General features: G+C 36.3%; 2 protein-coding genes and 2 long non-coding RNA genes across 5 annotated transcripts; 3 read left to right on the forward strand and 1 right to left on the reverse strand.

Moving 5' to 3' along the window:
* The first annotated feature begins 451 nt into the window (after positions 1–451).
* On the forward strand, positions 452–4,576 carry LOC119983842. Its single transcript, XM_038827568.1, has 9 exons — positions 452–586; positions 701–768; positions 893–941; positions 2,261–2,300; positions 3,106–3,347; positions 3,443–3,506; positions 3,615–3,706; positions 3,793–4,020; positions 4,296–4,576. Exons 1-9 carry the CDS (start codon positions 551–553, stop codon positions 4,446–4,448), a joined length of 972 nt encoding a protein of 323 aa, XP_038683496.1. The 5' UTR covers positions 452–550; the 3' UTR covers positions 4,449–4,576.
* A 370-nt stretch (positions 4,577–4,946) lies between these two features.
* LOC119984678 lies at positions 4,947–7,752 on the reverse strand. Its single transcript, XM_038828747.1, has 4 exons — positions 7,286–7,752; positions 6,005–6,248; positions 5,793–5,886; positions 4,947–5,503 (listed from the first exon to the last, which is right to left on the reverse strand). The coding sequence occupies exons 1-4, from the start codon at positions 7,720–7,722 to the stop codon at positions 5,229–5,231; spliced, it is 1,050 nt and encodes a 349-aa protein (XP_038684675.1). The 5' UTR covers positions 7,723–7,752; the 3' UTR covers positions 4,947–5,228.
* A 1,670-nt stretch (positions 7,753–9,422) lies between these two features.
* LOC119983322 lies at positions 9,423–10,432 on the forward strand. Its single transcript, XR_005464602.1, has 3 exons — positions 9,423–9,936; positions 10,032–10,084; positions 10,166–10,432. It is a non-coding gene; the product is annotated as an uncharacterized LOC119983322 (long non-coding RNA).
* Positions 10,433–11,116: 684 nt separating this feature from the next.
* On the forward strand, positions 11,117–17,406 carry LOC119983597. Of its 2 annotated transcripts, XR_005464659.1 has the most exons (4): positions 11,117–11,238; positions 13,112–13,155; positions 13,251–13,500; positions 13,838–17,406. It is a non-coding gene; the product is annotated as an uncharacterized LOC119983597 (long non-coding RNA). The 2 variants fall into 2 exon arrangements; XR_005464658.1 differs by having other exon boundaries at positions 13,251–17,406.
* The last annotated feature ends 1,312 nt before the right edge of the window (positions 17,407–18,718 follow it).

Below are 18,718 nucleotides of genomic sequence, written 5' to 3' on the forward strand. Positions count from 1 at the left end.
TTAGGCTTCGGCCCACCATGATGTTTGTCTTGAGCAGAAACCCAATCTGGTCTGCCGTTTGGCCCCATAAATCTTGCGCCTCATTTAACAAGTCATGGAGACATAGAGCAGGTTGGAATCCCGAATCCAGGTATGAGGAAAAAGGCATATTTCAACCTACTCGCACATGGTGACATGTGTAATGCAATTTTGAAAATTGATTCTAAAATCTTGCACATACTCAGGTCCAAAGAAATGCACTCATAAAATGTAGAGACGAATATTTATTTTTTAAATTGTTCCCGAATAAACATTCGGTGATTTTTCTATTTGATTTACGTCCAAAGAAAAATCAGATGGTGATTTGGAATTTTACTTTCCTCAATAGTTAAAAATGGAATATTGTGCTGGGTTATATATATATTATATATAAATATAAATATGTAACGACAGGTCGTGATTAGGTTATAAGACGAGCGGCAATGTTCTACCTTATTTTCATCTTGTTGCAGGTTCGAGTTTCTCGTTTTACATTTTTTATCCTCGATTTTCCGATCTCCGTTGAACCGCCATGAATAGCGACGATCCAGCGAGGCCACAGAGAAAGGTTTGTAAATTCTTCCTTCAATTTTCGTTTTTTTGTTTTACTTTTCTTTGATGCGCTCTAGTTTCGTCACAATTCAATCTCAGATCTGAAAAATCAAGAGACAAAACCCTGCAGGTTAAGTTCGCACCCAAAGCTCCACCAACCAGAAAGCCCAAATCCACTGTTCAGTCTGTTCCTAAGACGTAATTTTGCTTTCCCTTACCATCTCTTTCTTTTTCCTGTTTGTTTCTTGGGAATGTTTAATGCTTTCCTACAGTTAAAATTACGTGTAAATGTTGTTTTGTTGTTATTGTAAACGAAATGCAGTGAAGATGAAAGTACTGCCGAGGCTCAGTATCTCTTACGCCGTTTCCAGGTATTTATACGCATCTTTTGTGTCTTCTTTTTAGTTTATACACGGTATTTCTTTCCAGTTTCTACTGCTCCGTTATTTTTTTTCCTTGTTTTCCGAGATGTGCGATACTGTTATTGGTATTTTTCTTAATTTATTGTCCTCAATTTTTTTTTTAAAATTCACCATAAAAGTGTGTCGGTCTGTTTGGCAGGTACGCGTTCCTTAGGTCTTGTTGGCTTTAGCCTAGGTGGTCTTTTTTCTTTTAGAAAGTAGGAACGGGAACAAATACAGATGGGGTTGAATAAAAGGCTGTTTCCAAACAATAATTAAAAAAAACAAACAAACAAAATCTGCCGTTAAGGGTGGATTGTGAAGTTTTGAAAATCTTGATAGTGGAGTTTTTGATATAATTAGTTGTTGAATAGCTTGGTGGTCTTGGTTTGGGGTTTACCAAGACCAAAGTCTCTTTTTTATTTCCTGGTGAAAGTTGTTTGTGCAAAACCATTAGTTGTACTAGAAACGTGTCTCTCATAAGGTTTGTCAATGGTAACCACCATCCTTTATCACTAGGCTGCAGGGGTTAGCTTGATAAGAGTATGTAAAAAATGAAATCATTTCATATTTAGATCAATTGTCATAGTTTTCTTCTCATAATGATAACCAAGAACACAAGAATGAGAGAAACTATATCAGAACTGATGTTTTAGATTGTGTGAAAGGAGCTTTGCAGTTGAACCCAGAGGAGAGCATCCTTTAGTATCAGCAAAACCTTTGCATTAAGGAAACTATAGAATAAACAAAAAAAAAAAAAAAGGTGAGATTTAGATATTCTGTAATATTGTGGAATCATTGATCGCCTGGTACCTTCCCTTGTCTACAATTCCAGTTAGTATCTAAACAATGTAAAGCTGATCAGAAATTTTCATTTTGAAGTATGTATTATGCTATGCAGACTGAAGCGGCATATTTGTAGATTTTGAACTGGTCACCTTTGTGCCTTAAGATTTTGCTCCCTGGGGCTCAAACCAAGTAAGAGTAGGAGGTACCCTAGATCAAGTTGTCCTTTGCCAGTTGTTATTAAATTGTCATTAGTAGACAAGTCTCTACGTTCCCGTTATTCATTGCATAGTGCGTGTAGAGGTATTCAGCTTTCGAAGGTATTTATTTTGGGAAAGGGGATTGATCATTTAACAAAATGCCTGTAATTGAATGATATTGATAAAGGCTTGCCTTGTTCTGAAGCTTTAAAATGACATATTGGGTGTCAATTTATGCCCGCATTTAAAGTTAAATACATTCCTTGGAAGATTTTTTTGACTTCTCTATTCGTGGATTTGCAGGAGAAAGTTACAAAACAAAAACCCAAAGTCAACGAGAAGCGTAAGTTTTCGTTAGCTGGTCTCTTATGTTTTTTTGTCCTTTCCTCAATGCATGGTCATTATTAGGAAATGGGGCAATTATGTGGCTTATAGATTCTAGCTTTGTTTTTTGGAAAAAAAATTGACATTTCTGCTAAAATTTAAGGGAAAGATTTGTTGTAGACCCCAAAATAATTTTAATAGGCATACTGAGGATGGTGGGTGGGAAAAACTAAGGTTATAGAATGTGAAAATGCATTTTGGAAAACCTTTAAGATACTTTTTGAGATTTCATGTGATGTTACTAAATGTCTAAATGCCAACTTTGATGTTTTTACTTAATGGAAGGAGATAAGCATTCTGTTGTGGTGGTGCAAAACGAAGGGGTTGGAGTCGTTAAAGAGGCAGGTTGTGATAAGCAGAATGAGTTTATTTCAAAAAATAAAAGAGGGTTTTCATTTTTTTTCTAAAGAGAATAGGGACGGGTCTAGTAACGGGCAAAGAAGAGATGGCTCAAAGTGCAATTTCAGAAACAGTAAATGGCTTAAATTCAACCCAAAGTAAACTGGAATTCTGAAGTGATAGTGTTATCAGTATGGTTATTGGGTGATAATCATAGCTTTTGATAGTGATCATTGTATTGTGTGTCAAGTCAACAATGATAGGAAGGATAATTTCCTTGTTATGGGCTCTTGACTTGATTAGCAGCAGATTATATTGCTTTGAAGAAAAAAGCAATAAACTACTATTATTGTTTGTCTTGGTATCATTTCACACAGTTATTAGTACTGTAATGTATTCACTGAAGTTGGTGTTACAAACCACAGCACCTTCAGCACAAGTTGCATTTGGTTTTGGAACCAAATCATCATCTTACTTGAGGACATATGGCAATCAGAGGGATGGGACCTCTGGTAACAGTAGCTCGTCTAGGATAAATGTATCTGATGATGAGCCGATGTTATTTTCCTCTCCTTCAACTGCCAAAGAAGATGGAATCATTCTTCATGCTTCAGATCCTGCTGATGCATCAAGTTTGAAAACAAAGAAAAATTACAGAGATCCTTGGGTAAAATTCTTGCCATGAATACCTCTTCGCTTCCCCTTCCCTTCTCTCTCTCTTTTCTTGTCTCCACTAAGATCTCCTCTCCACTGTCATTGCAGGATTACCATCGCTCAAACTATCCTATCACTCTGCCTTTAAGGAGGCCTTATTCTGGTGACCCAGGTATGCTTTAGATGTGTCTGGAACGGGGATAATTCCTAAATCACAGGAAAATCTGGAGTTTACCTTTTCCTTCTTTTGATTGTTTGCTCTGTATTGTTTTGCTTGTAGAACTTCTGGATGAGGCAGACTTTGGGGAGGCTGCAAGAAACAAAGAGTATGATGAGAACACGATAAATCCTGCCTCTGATCTTGGGCTTCTGGTGGGCTATTAGAATGGTGTCAATTTTTTTTCGTCCATATTTACCATAGCTTTTTACAAAAAAAACAACTTGCCACTCTGTGACAGGAGGAAAGTACGAAAGAAAAGATGTTTTTCTTTCAGCTTCCTGCAAAGCTGCCCTTTGTCAAGCGATTGGCTAGTGCAAAAGGAAAAGAAAAGGCTGAAAGCTCAGGAAGAAAGGGTGCCCCGGTGACAAGGTGTAGTTTGGAAGAGTTGCCAGAGGGATATATGGGGAAAATGCTAGTTTACAAGAGTGGAGCAATCAAACTGAAGCTAGGAGACTGCCTATACGATGTAAGTACATCGGATGCTTGCTTTACACAGGAACTTGCCAGCAAAAACACTAAAGAATGCTCATACTCTCACTCACATCTAATACGATTAAAACACGAACAAATAAGCACAGACTAGGACACTTCCTGTCCTGATATGGAGACTGGATTACGAGATCCTAATGATCAGCAGCTAGGGAAAGCGGAATAGGACATACTAGACAGATGTTGAAGGCACAAATGACTGCTCCGTTAAATGCACTCACTCTAATGCAGCAACTGTATTTCTTATTTCAGGTTTCACCAGGTTCAGATTGTATATTTGCTCAAGATGCTGTGGCAATCAACACTGTGGATAAGAACTGTTGCGTCCTTGGAGAGCTCGGCAAACGGGCTACAGTAGCCCCTAATGTTGATTATTTTTTGGATTCTGTCATTGACTTGAACTGAATGCAGTTTAGGCAGCGTAAATGCGACTAGAATCATCTTATGCGGTTTAGGAATGTGTTTATTTTATTTGTTAAAAACATTTTGATGTACAAATTTATGTTGATAGAAATAGAATGACACCGACCTCATGGTTACTGCCTATCCTTTGTCGTACTTGCATGGTCATAGGAATTCACCGAAGAAAATGTAAGATGAGAGGCGGAGCAGTAGTGGTGCAAATGGAAGATCGTCACGAGACCATAGATGAATGCACCTGCAGTAGAAGTCATTGTGATGGCCATATATGAACGCAATGCAATAGAAAACACTGTAATGGCATGGCCATCACATACGTCTCATGCCATTATATACGTCTACCCTGTTTATCAAATTTCGAAAAAATTGTATGGACTCCACGGAGGCAAACAAATTGGACTTTCGGGTATTCCAGTCTGTTAAATTGCATGAACGCCCTTAACCCAGGGAAGTAAGGAAGCTGATCAGAAGGCTTTAGAATCACTCTGTTAATAAATTATCAGAGTTTTAACATTAACAAATCCGCAAAATATAGATAGATGTGCCAACTAAAATAGAAACACAGAGCAGCCATTTTGAAAAAAGGCGTATTAGTGTATCATAACCCCATATCGTTGCATCACAGAATGCCCGAACTTCTATTTCTGCCTTGTAAAGCAACACTTCAGCCAAAGTGACAATGGTAATGCAACAGGTGGGGAACTTTAACTAGTATCCAGTTGCCCACCATAAAGGGGAAATGCCCATAATGTCGTCAAATTATGGTCAAGCCCTGTGGGCTCGAGACACAATCACAATCAGCAGGACCACAATGGCTAGCTGGAATGAAGTTTTCAGCTTCTCCTGAAATAGATACGTGCCTCCTGTTGCCGTCTTCTCCTCGTCTGAGGGTTTGAACAACTCATTTGTAAGCTTCATAATGTTATCGATTACTTCCATGACTTTAGCCTTTGTATTGTCGAAAATCCACCTAACAATGTTCACTGCTGGATTTGAGTCGTCAGATGGCTCATCCGAACTATGTTGATTAATGCTTTCATCTGCGAGGTGAATCAGGAGTAGCCACCAAGTTTCTTTTAAGTCAATCAATGCCGACGAAGGAGCAATTATTACAATTAAACTTGATAGAACCAACTGTGCTTACTTTTTCTATACTTATGAGGAACATAAGTTCATCTTAAAATAAGTACATAAATAACGAGATATTGAGCACAAGAAGCAAATGAAACTACGCAGATTGACATTTATAAATCTGTAATGAACTGCAGAAAGCACCCAAACGTTTAACATGAGATGAACATGATTTTTGAAGACGACGAAATGACAAACCTGAATAATATAATTCTTTGAGTTGTCGGACCGCATCATTGTTCATAACAGCATCCCAAACAGCTTTATCTGAAGATAACGAGATGACCATCCTCTGCAAAAGTTTAAAACCTTCTAAGAATTATCACCAACCCCACATCAACAATTAATCCTATTAAGTTTACCATGCTCAATGTGATGAAAAAGAAGCTACTTTTAGGATTATTATGAACCTGAACAAACGGCTCGGTCTGCAGTAAATGAAAAGCATCATATACTCTGTCTCGTCCATGACGTTGCAACATTCTTGAGTTATAATTATTCTGAGAGGGCTCCACCCAATCTAAATCTGATCCAACTGAAGAAACTCGACCCACTGAATCAGTAAAACTTGGAATACAATTTGCTCCATCCCTGTCAGAATTATAAGCATATTTATCCCTGACATGCTGAGAGTGTCGGGCAACGTCAGAGACCCTACAATCACAAACCACTCAAGACAACAAATGTTAAGGATGATTTCTAAAAGGTCAAGTTGCAATATTGTGTAAATGTCAAAACAGAAGTTCTTACAAAAAACAAGAAGGATGAGATTTAAATTGAAGGAAAAAAATTACAATAAAAAATTATGTCATGAGACTCCCATTATTACATTCATCATCATCAAAGCCTCAAAACCCAAATATCATGAGCCAGCAACCCATAAAGCATTTTATGGTAAATAGCAAACTTGTAGAGTTTAACCTTTAGCCTCGAGTGCATCCTTTGGCACCCCATAACATTCAATGCACTTTTCCATTACATCCAATTCTATGAGCACCATCCTATACAATATCCCTGTCATTCAATATTAGTGACCAATCTTATCTCTATCATTATTGACTAACTTTTTCTCCTATCTATACATTTATCATTTATGTGAGGGAAGCAGAGTATTCGCAGGTTTCGCTGTCACCCACAGGAATGCACAAGTTGTTTACTTTTTTACCTATTGATTGTGAGATTAAACAAGCAATATGATTGCTAGATGTCCTACACATGTATAAAGATGTTTACTTGTTGGATTAGACCGATGATTTTCAAGCTATGTCACTATCATCTGACTCAGAGCAACCACCACCCCAATTTTAAAAATGAAAATAATCACGAACATAATTTACTTGGTAGTAAAGTGTATGGCCATATTTCAAAACATGGCCACCGACAACAAGAACAGGGACATACACATCCCATAAGGAAAGCTGGAAAGGTCGAGCTACTTGCCACAGATGGCATATTTCTAACTCATGTAGGTTCTCAACTAAATGATTAGGATGGAGACAAAATTATAATTCAGTTGGGATTGGGGTCACCGAACAGAAGAAAAATGCCAAGACTATGGTGACTAAAAGGCAGAAAATTTTCTAGCAATCAGAAAGTAATATAAGAAAAATTTTGCAACTTCATCAAATATGCAACTATAACTGAAGATAAACTTAAAAAAAAAAGAAGGAAAAGGAAAACAGAAAACTCACTGTTGAAGAGCAGAAACAGCGTATTGAACTTCATCTGCAGAAGGCACAGGGCCGAGGACAAAATCATCGACAAACCCAAAAGCCCTATCATCCTGACTTCCGTCAACAGACACCCACTCGAACTCATCGCAGGAAGAGCCAGACCCAGCACCAAAACTAGGCCAACAAGTGGGTACAACAGAACTGGATGATAAAGGAACACTAAATGGAGATAAATGAGACGACCCAGAAGAGTAAATAGAAAGATTATTGGAAGAATTAGGCTTATGGCTAAGCCCAGAAGCAGCGGCAGTAGGTGAAGTGGCTCCTGAAGAAGATATGGGTTCTTGGAGAGTATTCCCAGCACTGACACCAGCCCTTGTAACCGCCTTCCTGACAACCCTCAACACGCTTCCCCCTCCCGCTCCACCTCCCATGCCCTTGCCTCCACTGAACATGGCCGAGATTGTTATCTTCTTTTTCTCTATTGGTGTTGTGTATGTATTAGGTAATATCAATTATCAAATAGACTGTTCAGGAAAGCAGAGGACTCGCGTCGGGGGTTGATACTTTCGAGGAGATTAATTTATGGATATTCATATGGGGATGGAAAATAGGCTTAACAGGGTATCATTTCTGATTTATTTCTCTTCTGTATTTTGATATTTTCCAACCATGTCGATTGCTTGGTATTCGCTTTTTTTTAAGGGTAATGTATTATACTATCATTCCTAATTTATTTGTCTTCTGTATTTTGATATTTTCCAACCATGTCAATTGCTTGGTATTCACCTTTTTTTAAGGGGATCTGCATCGTTCCTGATTTATTTGTCTTCTGTATTTTGATATTTTCCAACCATGTCAATGCTTTGTATTCGCTTCTTCTTTTTTTTTCGTGATGCGGTCCGATAAGAGCACTTATAATGGTGTAAGTGTTGTTGGGCCAACAAAAATCAATATTGAGTCTCATTTCTATTATATTAAAAATCATGTGAAACACGTTTTTCAATACAATCACTTTAATAAAAACTTTGACTTTATCGTCCAGCGAAACACGTTTTTCAATACAATCACATTAACAAAAACTTTGACTTTGTTAGCATACCTGATCCACTCGAACCTCCGTTTTCTTGTATAGTGATATCATTTGTGTATTTTTTTTTTAATCTAGGATAGAATGTGGTAAAATAAAACACTGACTAGACAATGTAGTAAAATAAAACAGAATGATATTTTATATTTTCAATTAATTCGCATTTATTTAGAAAACGTTTCCGTTTATACCTGATTGGACCCACCAAAATTTTGATTTTATTCCCTGTTACGACAAATGGTGGTATCATATTGAAGAGGATGTCTTGAATTTTGATTAATTTAATCCATCGTCTATTAATGGGCCAATATTTCGAAGTTTCAAGATTGGGCCTCATACCTAAGTCTAGGCTTAATACCGGGCTTTAGATGCTCAATAATTTTAAAGAGGTGTAAGCCCATAGGCCCAAAAAAAAGAGTGCAAAGCGCGAAAGACGAGTTTCCCATCTGTGTTCGGAAAACGGTTTCGATGTCATTATTATAAATTCAAATTGAACATCTCCCTAACGTTAACTTGCGCTTCCACCTCCGGACAGCTTACTCTGTACGAAACCTCCTAGGTTTTCTTCTCTCTGCCGCCATTGAAGGTTGCAATCGGCTCGTCTATAAGGTACAGTATTTCGTTCTTTTCTTTCCTTGTACTGGCCCAATCTGGAAAGGACGGAGATTTTATTTGGGTGTTTCATACATTGATATCGTGATCAATTGAGAGTCTGATTTGTGTGTGGATTTTTTATTTGGTTTAATTTATGAACTTCGATGTGAATTGATTGTTATATGTTCTCTTGCATGGGAGTCGATTACCAACTAGGGTTTGAAACCCTTGGGTCACAAGGACATTACAAGCAGACCTGACTGTGAAATTTGTTTTCCACCCCGATTACGATAAAAATTGTGGAATAATATCCACTATTTTAAGGTTCTTCTACTCTCTTTCAACACTGTTGATTTTGATTTGAATGGGTTAATTCTGAGTAACAAAGGCATGAATCATCTACATTGATTTAGGATTCCTTGACTGATCTAAGATATGGTTTTGACTTTTGAGGATTTTTACTTCGCTATCTTTATCAAGAACTATTTCCAGGTAGCATATACTTTTAGCGAATCTTGATGTTTTGTGTTACCTTACTATTCTTACACTTGGTGTATTTTTTTCCCTCTCCACCGCAGGATTTTTCAACGTTTTCCTTTCGCCGTTGCTTGCCTTCAAGTTGGACAATTTTGTTGTTTTCAGGACTCAGGAGTGATTACTCTTATTTCTGAGAAAATATTTCTGGACCTGGAAAACTTTTGAGCGATATTTTTTGTGCATTTCTCCATTGGCATGTAAGTTATGTTGCTGTGTCCCATTGACTTTCTTAACTTCTAATGCTTCTGAAGATTTCCTTTTCTTATTTAGTATTGTTGGCTTTCAGTATATTCATGCTTGTGTATGATTTCAGCTGCAAGGATGCTATTTTTGTATCTTTTTTCTGCTTCCATTTTAGCTATTGCCATGTGAAACCTTTTATCAACAAAATTATCCATTTTTGGGATCATGTGGACTAACAATCAAAACTTCCCCAGCAACTTCGAAGGTAGGATCATTTTTTGCTTTGGAATGTGCTTATTATTTGCTATTGCCTCCTTTCACATCTGAATGTATGCATAACATGAGATGTTCGTGATGCAGCCAAAAGCAAAAGAATGACGGAGAGTACGTTCTCACGAACTCTAGGAAACATGGTAGATGCAATGATAACGAGATATAATTTATGGGAAATGACATTTTTATTTATTTATTAACTTTTTTGGTGGTCTTCTCAGGGTTGTGTTCCAAAGCTAAAGGAAATTGAAACTTAAACTCTGGGAGTGTGCGAATTGCAACCTGGATAGATTGGGCTTGTCCAGGTTTTTTTTGTTCCCTTGTGCAGATAATGGCGTGGTCAAAGCTGGATTTTCTAACAGAGTTTGGTAGGCATAGGAAGCAAAGAGGTGAGTTCGAAATCTAAAATATGTGCATTGTTTTTGAGAATTTTTAAGGCGTTGATTATGAGCTATGTTCGGGTATGTGATTGTATGTAATGTGACATGACTAAGGTTGAGGTAATGGGTACGTTATATATATATATATATATATATATTCTCATGAACCAACTCTGTAAAGATGAAATCCAATGACTATAATAAAATACAATAAAAGTGGTGTCACGCATTTGTTGTGAGACACACCTCATCTATAAGTGAAAAACAAATTCATAAAGTTATGTCACATTTTTGGATCACATACAAGAATTTCTGTGTATATATATAGAAGTAGCTAAGAAGTACATTTGACGCTTACAAGAAAGCATGAAACACGTGCATAAAGCAAATTATCAATTAATTTACTAAGTCAGTATATTTACTGGAGTTTTAACTGTGCTTGGACCATGAAAGACTTGTTGAAGTACAACAAATGCGCTCGGCTAAGCATTTCTTAAGATATTGAAACATTTTATTAACAAGAAGAAAGTGACAAATTCAACGCAACTAGACGAACTTCTGATGTAAATCCATACTATAAATGGGCCAATGTAGAAATTAGAAAAATGGGCCAATGTATATAAATTTCAGGATTAGTTACTTTGGGCCTGCGACCTATGTCAAGTCGTAATCCCGGGATTTTTAAAGAGGTTTAAGCCCATTAGGCCCAAAAAGGGGAAAAGCGCGAAAGACGAGTTTCCTACTTTCCTATCAGTGTTTGGAAAAAGGTATTCGATGTCATATTATATAAATTGAACATCTCCCTAGCGTTTACTTCTTTTTCCACCTCCGGACAGCTTCCTCTCTACGAAACCTCCTAGGTTCTCTCTCTGCCGCCATGGAAGGTTGTAATCAGGCATCGGCTCATCTAACAGGTACTTCGTTCTTTTCTTTCTTTCTACTGGCCCAATCTGGAAAAAAAATGAGATTTTAGCTGGGTGTTTCATATATGGATTGTGATCCATTGAGAGTTTGATTTGTGTGTGGGTTTTTGATTTGGTTTAGTCTATAAACGTCGATGTGAATTGGTTTTTATATGTTCTCTTACAAGGGCGTCGAAGTCTGCTTCTGCATTTCTGGATAGTTGTTTTTTTCTTCCCTTTTTTGTCAGAGAAAATTGATGTAAATAAACGGCCACAAAAATGGTATATATAGATATTCTCAACATTATGTTTCTACCTGCTATCGACTATAATTTTTGGGAGCTTTCATATTCAATGCATGGATTGTGAGGCTTACAAGAGAAGCGGAATATGCAATAACAATTTATTTAACTTAGTTAGGTCATTGTTCATTGATCTAATGTAAACTTAGTTTTTCTGTATCAATATTCTGAGCTTCGATTGATTAATTTATTTTACTAACATCTAAAACTCCAAAAATCCCCGACCTCGCAGTGTGCGGGAGCCTTGTGCATAGGACTTGTTTTCAAAATTATTTTTATAACTGGTAATTTCATAAAATGGAGAGGACCGGAGAGCCTATCCAGAGCATTGTAATTATGACTTATTACTTCAATTTGTTGATGAAATATGGTTGGTTAGACATCTTTGAGTTCAATAATTGACGGTATTTTATTTATTGAATTATATTTGGGAAAGGACATCAGCATATGGTGTTGTCTCCTCAAATTATGTCAGTCTGTTATGTGTGCTTGACATAGAAGAAGAGGAGAAGGGTGCTAAGAATTATGAAGACATCTCTGTAGTTTTGTTCCTCTATTTGCTTAGTTCACCTCGAGTGAAGGAATTCCATTCAGTTGTACTATGGTGGGTAAAGCCTTGGCCTTTAATAAAACAAAATAATGTGATTCCAGATATATAAATCTGCACCCTCACCCTGGCATGAGAACCCTAATTCACACTGCAAATAGAGAAGCTAGCTTACTGTAAGGCATCAAGTTTTCAATGTCTTGAAGATTTTTTATTTACTTAGATACCTTTCTCATTCAACTAATTTGAATCAGCTCAGCTACCATTTGAATATAATCTTGTGCACTTGGGTTACTGGTGGCTCCAGTAGGTGTCTCTTTTTGAATGTTCATCATGTTATAGAAACGTTAATGATTCCTTTTATTGTTTTATCATCCAACAAGTCTTTCAATGCCAACCCCAACATTATTTGGGATAACAGTTTTCATGGTGATGAATTGAATTCTGAGTGACAAAGGCATGAATCATCTACAATGCTTTAGGATTCCTCGACTGATCTAAGATATGGTTTTAGTGATTATTTACTCCCTTTATCAAGAACTATGTCCAGGTAGCACATACTTTTAGTGAATTTTTATATTTTGTGTTGCCGTACCCTTCTTACACTACGTGTTTTTTCCCTCCACCACAGGATTCTTCAATGTTTTCCTTTTGCTGTTGCTTGCCTTAAGGTTGGACAATTTTTGTTGTTGTCAGGAATGATTATACTCTTATTTCTGAAAAAATATTTCTTGACCTGGAAAACTTTTGGGCGGCATTTTTTTGTGCATTTCAGTTTTCTCCATCGGGTTTATTTGCTTCTGCATGTCATCAATTGACATCTAAGTTACATTGCTGTGTTTAGTGTGTTCCATTTACTTTCTTAACTTCTAATGACTTCTGAAGATTTCCTTTCTCATCTAGGATTGTTGGCTTTCAGTATATCAATGCTTGTGTATGATTTAAGCTGCAAGGACGCTATTTTTGTAATTCATTCTACTTCCATGATAGCTATCAGCAAGAGAAACCTTTTATCAACAAAATTATCCATTTTCAGGATCATGTGGACTGACAATCAAAACTTCCCTAGCAACTTTGAAGGTAGGATCATTTTCACTTTGGAATATGCTTATTTATTTGTTACTGATTCCTTTCACATCTGAATGTGTGCATAACATGAGATGTTCATGATGCAGCCAAGAGCACAAGAATGATGGAGATTACATATTCACGAACTCTGTGAAACATGGTAGATGCGATGATAGCAAGAGATATAATTTATGGGAAATGACATTCATGAAGCAATGATCTAATAAAGTTATATCCTGACGTAGCAAGGTTATAGCGTGCTAATTTTTAATCTTCTATTCTAACCCCGGGAGCTATCCATCCACCCTACCCTCCTTCAGTCTCTTTAACAGCCCTTCTGTTTGAGGAATTTTCCAAGTGAGTAAACTGTGCATTTCCCCCCTAATATTGTCAACTTTTTTAGGATATGTTCATATCAATAATAGTTTATTCAAAAAATGTAAGGGGTACTGAGTAGGATACTTAGAATTTTTTTTTTTCCCCTGGATATTGCTGTTAGTACTAATGTTGGTGATGTCTCTAATAATTTTTATTTTTTAATAGTTTTGTTTATGTTTTAACTTTTTTGGTGGTGTTGTTATGGTTGTGTTCCAAAGCTAAAGAACATTGGACTTAACTCTGAAAGTAATAAAAATGCGGATTTGCAACCTGGATAGATTGAGCTCGCCTAGGTTTTTTGGTTTCTTTGTTGCAGATAACGGCGTGTTCAAAGCTGGATTTCTAACAGAGAGTTTGGAAGGCATATGAAGCAAAGAGGTGAGTTCGAAATCTATAATCTGTGGATTGTTTTGGAAGATTTTTAAGGCATTGATTACGAGCTTTGTTTGGGTATATGATTGTTTACTACATGCCCACATGAAAGCATGAAACACTTACATAAACCATAGCAAATGTGCTCAATTAATTTACTGAGACAGTATATTTACTGGAGTTTTAACTGTGCGTGCTCTATGAAAGGCTTGTTGAAGTACAATAAATGATCTTGGCTAAGCATTTCTTAAGATATTGAAACATTCTATTAACAAGATGAAAGTCATAAGTTCAATGCAAATATGCTTGACTAACTTTTAGCTGGAGAAAAATGGTTGTCAACGTAGGAATTATAGGGGCAGTGTTCCCTAAATTCTCTTCCCAGTCCCATCCGTTTTGGATAAATTTGAGCTTCAAGTGCTCCATTTTCACACCAACTGCCTCATAAATGTACACAAATAAGGGGCAGTTGTTACCGTTCCTTTGCACCCCCTTTTGGGTTCTGGCTAATTGAAATTCAAGATCGAGTAGAAGGCTTCTTTTTGGGAACATTTGAGGAATTAATGAAAGAAAAAAATGGGAGTTATGCACAATGCTCCTATTACATTGCATATTTTGATTATTTAGATGATAACATAACAGTAAGGAAATAATTTTTTGGAAAGCCATAAAGAACCAATGTAGTGGTGCTGGTTACTGGCCCTTGTTCTTAGGTTATGACCTAAAACATTTTGAGTGCAATCTATACATGCACCACTCCTTAGATCCATTAACAGAAAATCAATATGATGAAGCCATGGTAGAGAATTTATGGTTAATGAATAAAAAGTAACGACAGAGTGAGAAAGGAGAGAGCCACAATGAACAAGGTGATGATTCATAGGACCTGCAAGGGTATATGGTTTGTCCTCCATTTTCACTTTAAGATACCGACAATGGAAGCACTTTGTTATTATAAGGTTTGAAATCCAGGGAGATAAAAGTAGGAAAAAAGTGAAGGAAAAGGAACTTATGATTGAGATTTAGACTAGGGGGTTCGGGTGTAGAGTGTAGACAGGTATCCAACACACATGAATATAAAGTTACTTCCACCTTCTATAACAAAATCATGATAGTTTGAGTTTTGCTTAAGAGAGAGGATTCCTCGTGGATTTTCTGTTAAGGTTTTTGCTTCAAAATTAAGGGATGTAGAGGGTGAACAGTATAACATAGAATCATGTTTCTGCTTATACTAATACCAAAATTATCTTTTCTCATGGTTGTTGTTGCAGTTTAAACTTTAAAAAAAAAAACAGAAGGGGAAAAAAACCTTGTGATGCTTAAGTGCTAATTTGAAGTTTCTCTGTCTTAATTCCAATATTAATCCTGTTGGTAAACACTAACACATTTTATAGGTTACAATGTATATGATTATAATCATTTTCAATCACTTATCTTAGACATTATTCACTTAAATATCATCATGAAATGAAAGATGGACAGTGTTTTCTCTCTTCACTTATCTTGATTTACCCTCCTTTTAAAAAATCCTTTTGCTTTAGAAGGTCTAAATCATTTGCTTGTCTATTCTCATTTCTCCAAATACTCTCAAAAATAGGGCGGTGCACTCTCATATCTTCATGTTAAAGCATCTTTTTTTAACAAACACCAAATGGTAGAACGTGACTTGTAATGATAGTATGGGACCCCTTTTTGCAATCCCTCTTGTGTTATCTATATTCGTTTTCGCCACAAATATTCACCCGATTAAAGATTTCAAATCTGTTATTATTGCAAATAGGTTATGGTTTATTGGTGATCACATGATTATCTTATTCGACTTTTTACTAATTCTCCCAAAAGCTTCATCAAGTCTTTGAAGTTTTCACTATGAAACAACAAAAAACTGTCATGCATTTGGACATACAGCTTTTTGTTCTTGATGATAAATTGACTTTGTTATCAAAGACTAGCTATGCTACTTGAATTTGTGTTGAAGCCTGTTGATGCTACAAATCAAGGCCATTAAGATATTGGGAATCTTTTCAACAGTTGCTGCATGCTTATGTTTGTGTTAATGCGTATCAAGTCTAAATCTTGACTTAGGTTAAGGTAGTTCACATGTCTAGTTGTTTTATCTTCAAACCCTAATAATTTTGCCCTCCACTCGAGGATTGAAAATGTTACTATTCATGTGAGGGACACAGTAAGTGGTGACTCTGAAGTCAACATTAATAGAGTGTTTAGTCAGTGTTTTTTGAAGGAGAATTTTTTTTTTTTTTTATATTGACCCCACTGCAAGTCCACTTCTTCACTTTTATTTCACCCAATCTTGTTAATTGAGTATGTTCAATTCTTTCATCATTCTATGTGGAACCCCCCAACACCTTTTTCCTCCTCCCTTTGTTATAGCACCTTCAGTCTCTCTTGATTTGTCCTTTCCCCAGCTTTGTACCTTGTTTTAGTTTGTATAATTCTTTGCCCTTCAACAATTTGTATACACATCGGGCACCTTAACTTGTTTATTCGCAGTATCGACCCATAAATTTTGTGCAATCAGGCTGTTGTTAATGGATATACATAGTTATTGATGATATTTTCATAACATAGTACTAGTAATTAGTAGTGTGAATAATCCCGGTGTTAAGACCTTGATTTTTGAATTTTTTTTTCCCTGAAAAATGTTTGTTGTCAATTATGGGTATGATCAGACTTGGGTGTTGGATCATGGCAATCATGGATTTTCCAATCTCCTGTTGGTTTATGCTATATGTGATTCTTTTGTCTGCAGATCTCCAAACAATGACCAAGTACATAACCATTTAGTTATGGTTATCTACTTGATCAACTATTAACTATTAATTAATTTGGCGTGGAAGAATCCAAAAATAGAAATAGTGGTCCACTTTGATGCATGCAATAGACTTACAAGATGCTGTCATAGACTGTTAAGAGTGCTTTGGTTGTGTTTCCTACTCATCTTGCTTTTTGAACCAAGCTAGATCGCTCTCAGCACCGGGAACCAAGACTCAAGGTACGTTCTGATTGAATATTTCTCACATTTGCACATTATATGTATATATAGAGGAATATATTCCACTGCAAGTAAATGGAACATCTCCAGACAAAAAAAAAAAGAAAAAGAAAGTAAATGGAACATATTAGAGAAACATTAAAAGGGTTTGTTTGGTGTTTTTCTCTGTGGTTTCTAAAATGGGCAACTAAACTTTTTTTTAGATTGTTTTCTGTTTTTCAAAAAATGAATAATTATCTTGAATCTTAAACTGGCATGAATTATTTTGAACTAGGTAAAAATAAACACTATTAAAGGGCAAAAAACTGAAGATAATTATTATCGAAAAAGAAAATTAAAAGAACTGAATATTATTTGTCTAGAGGACATAAGGACAAAACCGTAATGTGAAAAGTGTAGAGAGGCTGAGCAACCGTTAATGGCGGAAAGGAATTACAAATGCCGCACGCGTAGAGGGAAGGCACGCCCCAGTCGTGTCATCATTCCACCATTTTTCTTCTCCTCCGTTTAATGCCATTAATTATTAAAAAAAAAGAATAAGTAAAATGATTGTATGATCACGCGTTAGAGGCACGTGCCTTGAACGACATAGACGTACGGTGGAGAGGCAGAAAGTGGATGAGGGGACCCACTCTCCATTGAGTTCTCTGGCGACGCTGGAGAGGAGTGAGGGCTTTGCCTCTGTTTGGCCTATCCTCTGCTTAAAACAAAATTAAAGAGAACAATCGTACCTTCCCTTCAATTCCTCAAGTACTTACTGATAACTGTTGTGTAGCGTAGGATACTGACCAATTCAAACATATTTAAATAGTTGTGTGAAGTGAAACCATTTCATAACTTAGCCATGGACGTACAAGGAAGAGCCAATTCTTTAGTCGCATGGTCGTTTTCGTTACAGTGTCTCTGTCACGAGTGAATGGGAATACATGTATAAAGTAGCCAAGCAACTCATATTTACCGAGAATGTCCTCATAGAAGGGGACTAGACGGGACGTACGTTTCTTTCTTCGTTTAGACTTGCAAGCCCTGAAACCCACGTTTTTCTTCTTCTTTTTTTTCTTTATTTTGAAAACGTAAAGAATATTTATTTTAAATTCTGTTAGGAAAAGAATATTTATATTGCTTCTGTTTGATAGCGTTGCTTGTACTTCTTGAACTAGAGATTGTCGTTGTGCCACTCGATCTCACTGTTCTCGGATGGTTCCTTGAAACCGTGCTTTGTTATTTGCTTCCTAACTTGACCATGGTTGGTATTGCATGGTTAATTAATTTTAACCTAGTGTATTTTATCGGAGATTGGAGAGTTCAATTCGTGTTCTTAATTCGTTATGTAGACTCTTTCATCTCTAAATTATTAGATTAGTAATTAATTTAATCTATATACAATACGAAAAGCTGAAATGTTTAGAGTTTATAATACGTAAAGCTATCATTACCATTGGTAAATAGTTCTCATGAAACAAGGACACTATTTTCGAATGAATAAGACAAGGTTGATTATTTGTCGAGAGAGAGAGAGAGGCTTTCCTTGTGGAATCCAATCCCATATATTGTAATGATAGGAGGGCATATTTTGGAAGTATAGGTGTTATTAAATAAAGTTTTAAGCCAATTATACTACTAGCTTCCAATAACAGTGGAAATGAATCACCTTGATAAAGAACAAAAAGACGTTGGGTGGATTTATGCAAAAATCCTGAAAGAAACTGAATTTAAAAAATGGGTATAAGTGAAGATGATTGTGTTTGAAGCTTTAACCTTATCTTAATATATACTCTAGTTAGCACAAATGATACAAAGTAGATGGCAATC

Source organism: Tripterygium wilfordii, chromosome 18, assembly GCF_013401445.1.
Source record: "Tripterygium wilfordii isolate XIE 37 chromosome 18, ASM1340144v1, whole genome shotgun sequence".
Taxonomy (NCBI): Eukaryota; Viridiplantae; Streptophyta; class Magnoliopsida; order Celastrales; family Celastraceae; genus Tripterygium; species Tripterygium wilfordii.

What these genes read in the sequence shown, in the direction of transcription:
- LOC119983842 (XM_038827568.1), top strand. Translation starts at nt 551, where the DNA reads ATGAATAGCGACGATCCAGCGAGGCCACAGAGAAAG. An exon ending in CAGCGAGGCCACAGAGAAAG is followed by an intron (nt 587 to 700) that starts GTTTGTAAATTC and finishes AAAACCCTGCAG; the next exon opens with GTTAAGTTCGCACCCAAAGC. An exon ending in AAAATTACAGAGATCCTTGG is followed by an intron (nt 3,348 to 3,442) that starts GTAAAATTCTTG and finishes CTGTCATTGCAG; the next exon opens with GATTACCATCGCTCAAACTA.
- LOC119984678 (XM_038828747.1), bottom strand. Translation starts at nt 7,722, where the DNA reads ATGTTCAGTGGAGGCAAGGGCATGGGAGGTGGAGCGGGAGGGGGAAGC. An exon ending in GCTGTTTCTGCTCTTCAACA is followed by an intron (nt 6,249 to 7,285) that starts GTGAGTTTTCTG and finishes TTGTGATTGTAG; the next exon opens with GGTCTCTGACGTTGCCCGAC. An exon ending in AGACCGAGCCGTTTGTTCAG is followed by an intron (nt 5,887 to 6,004) that starts GTTCATAATAAT and finishes AAACTTTTGCAG; the next exon opens with AGGATGGTCATCTCGTTATC.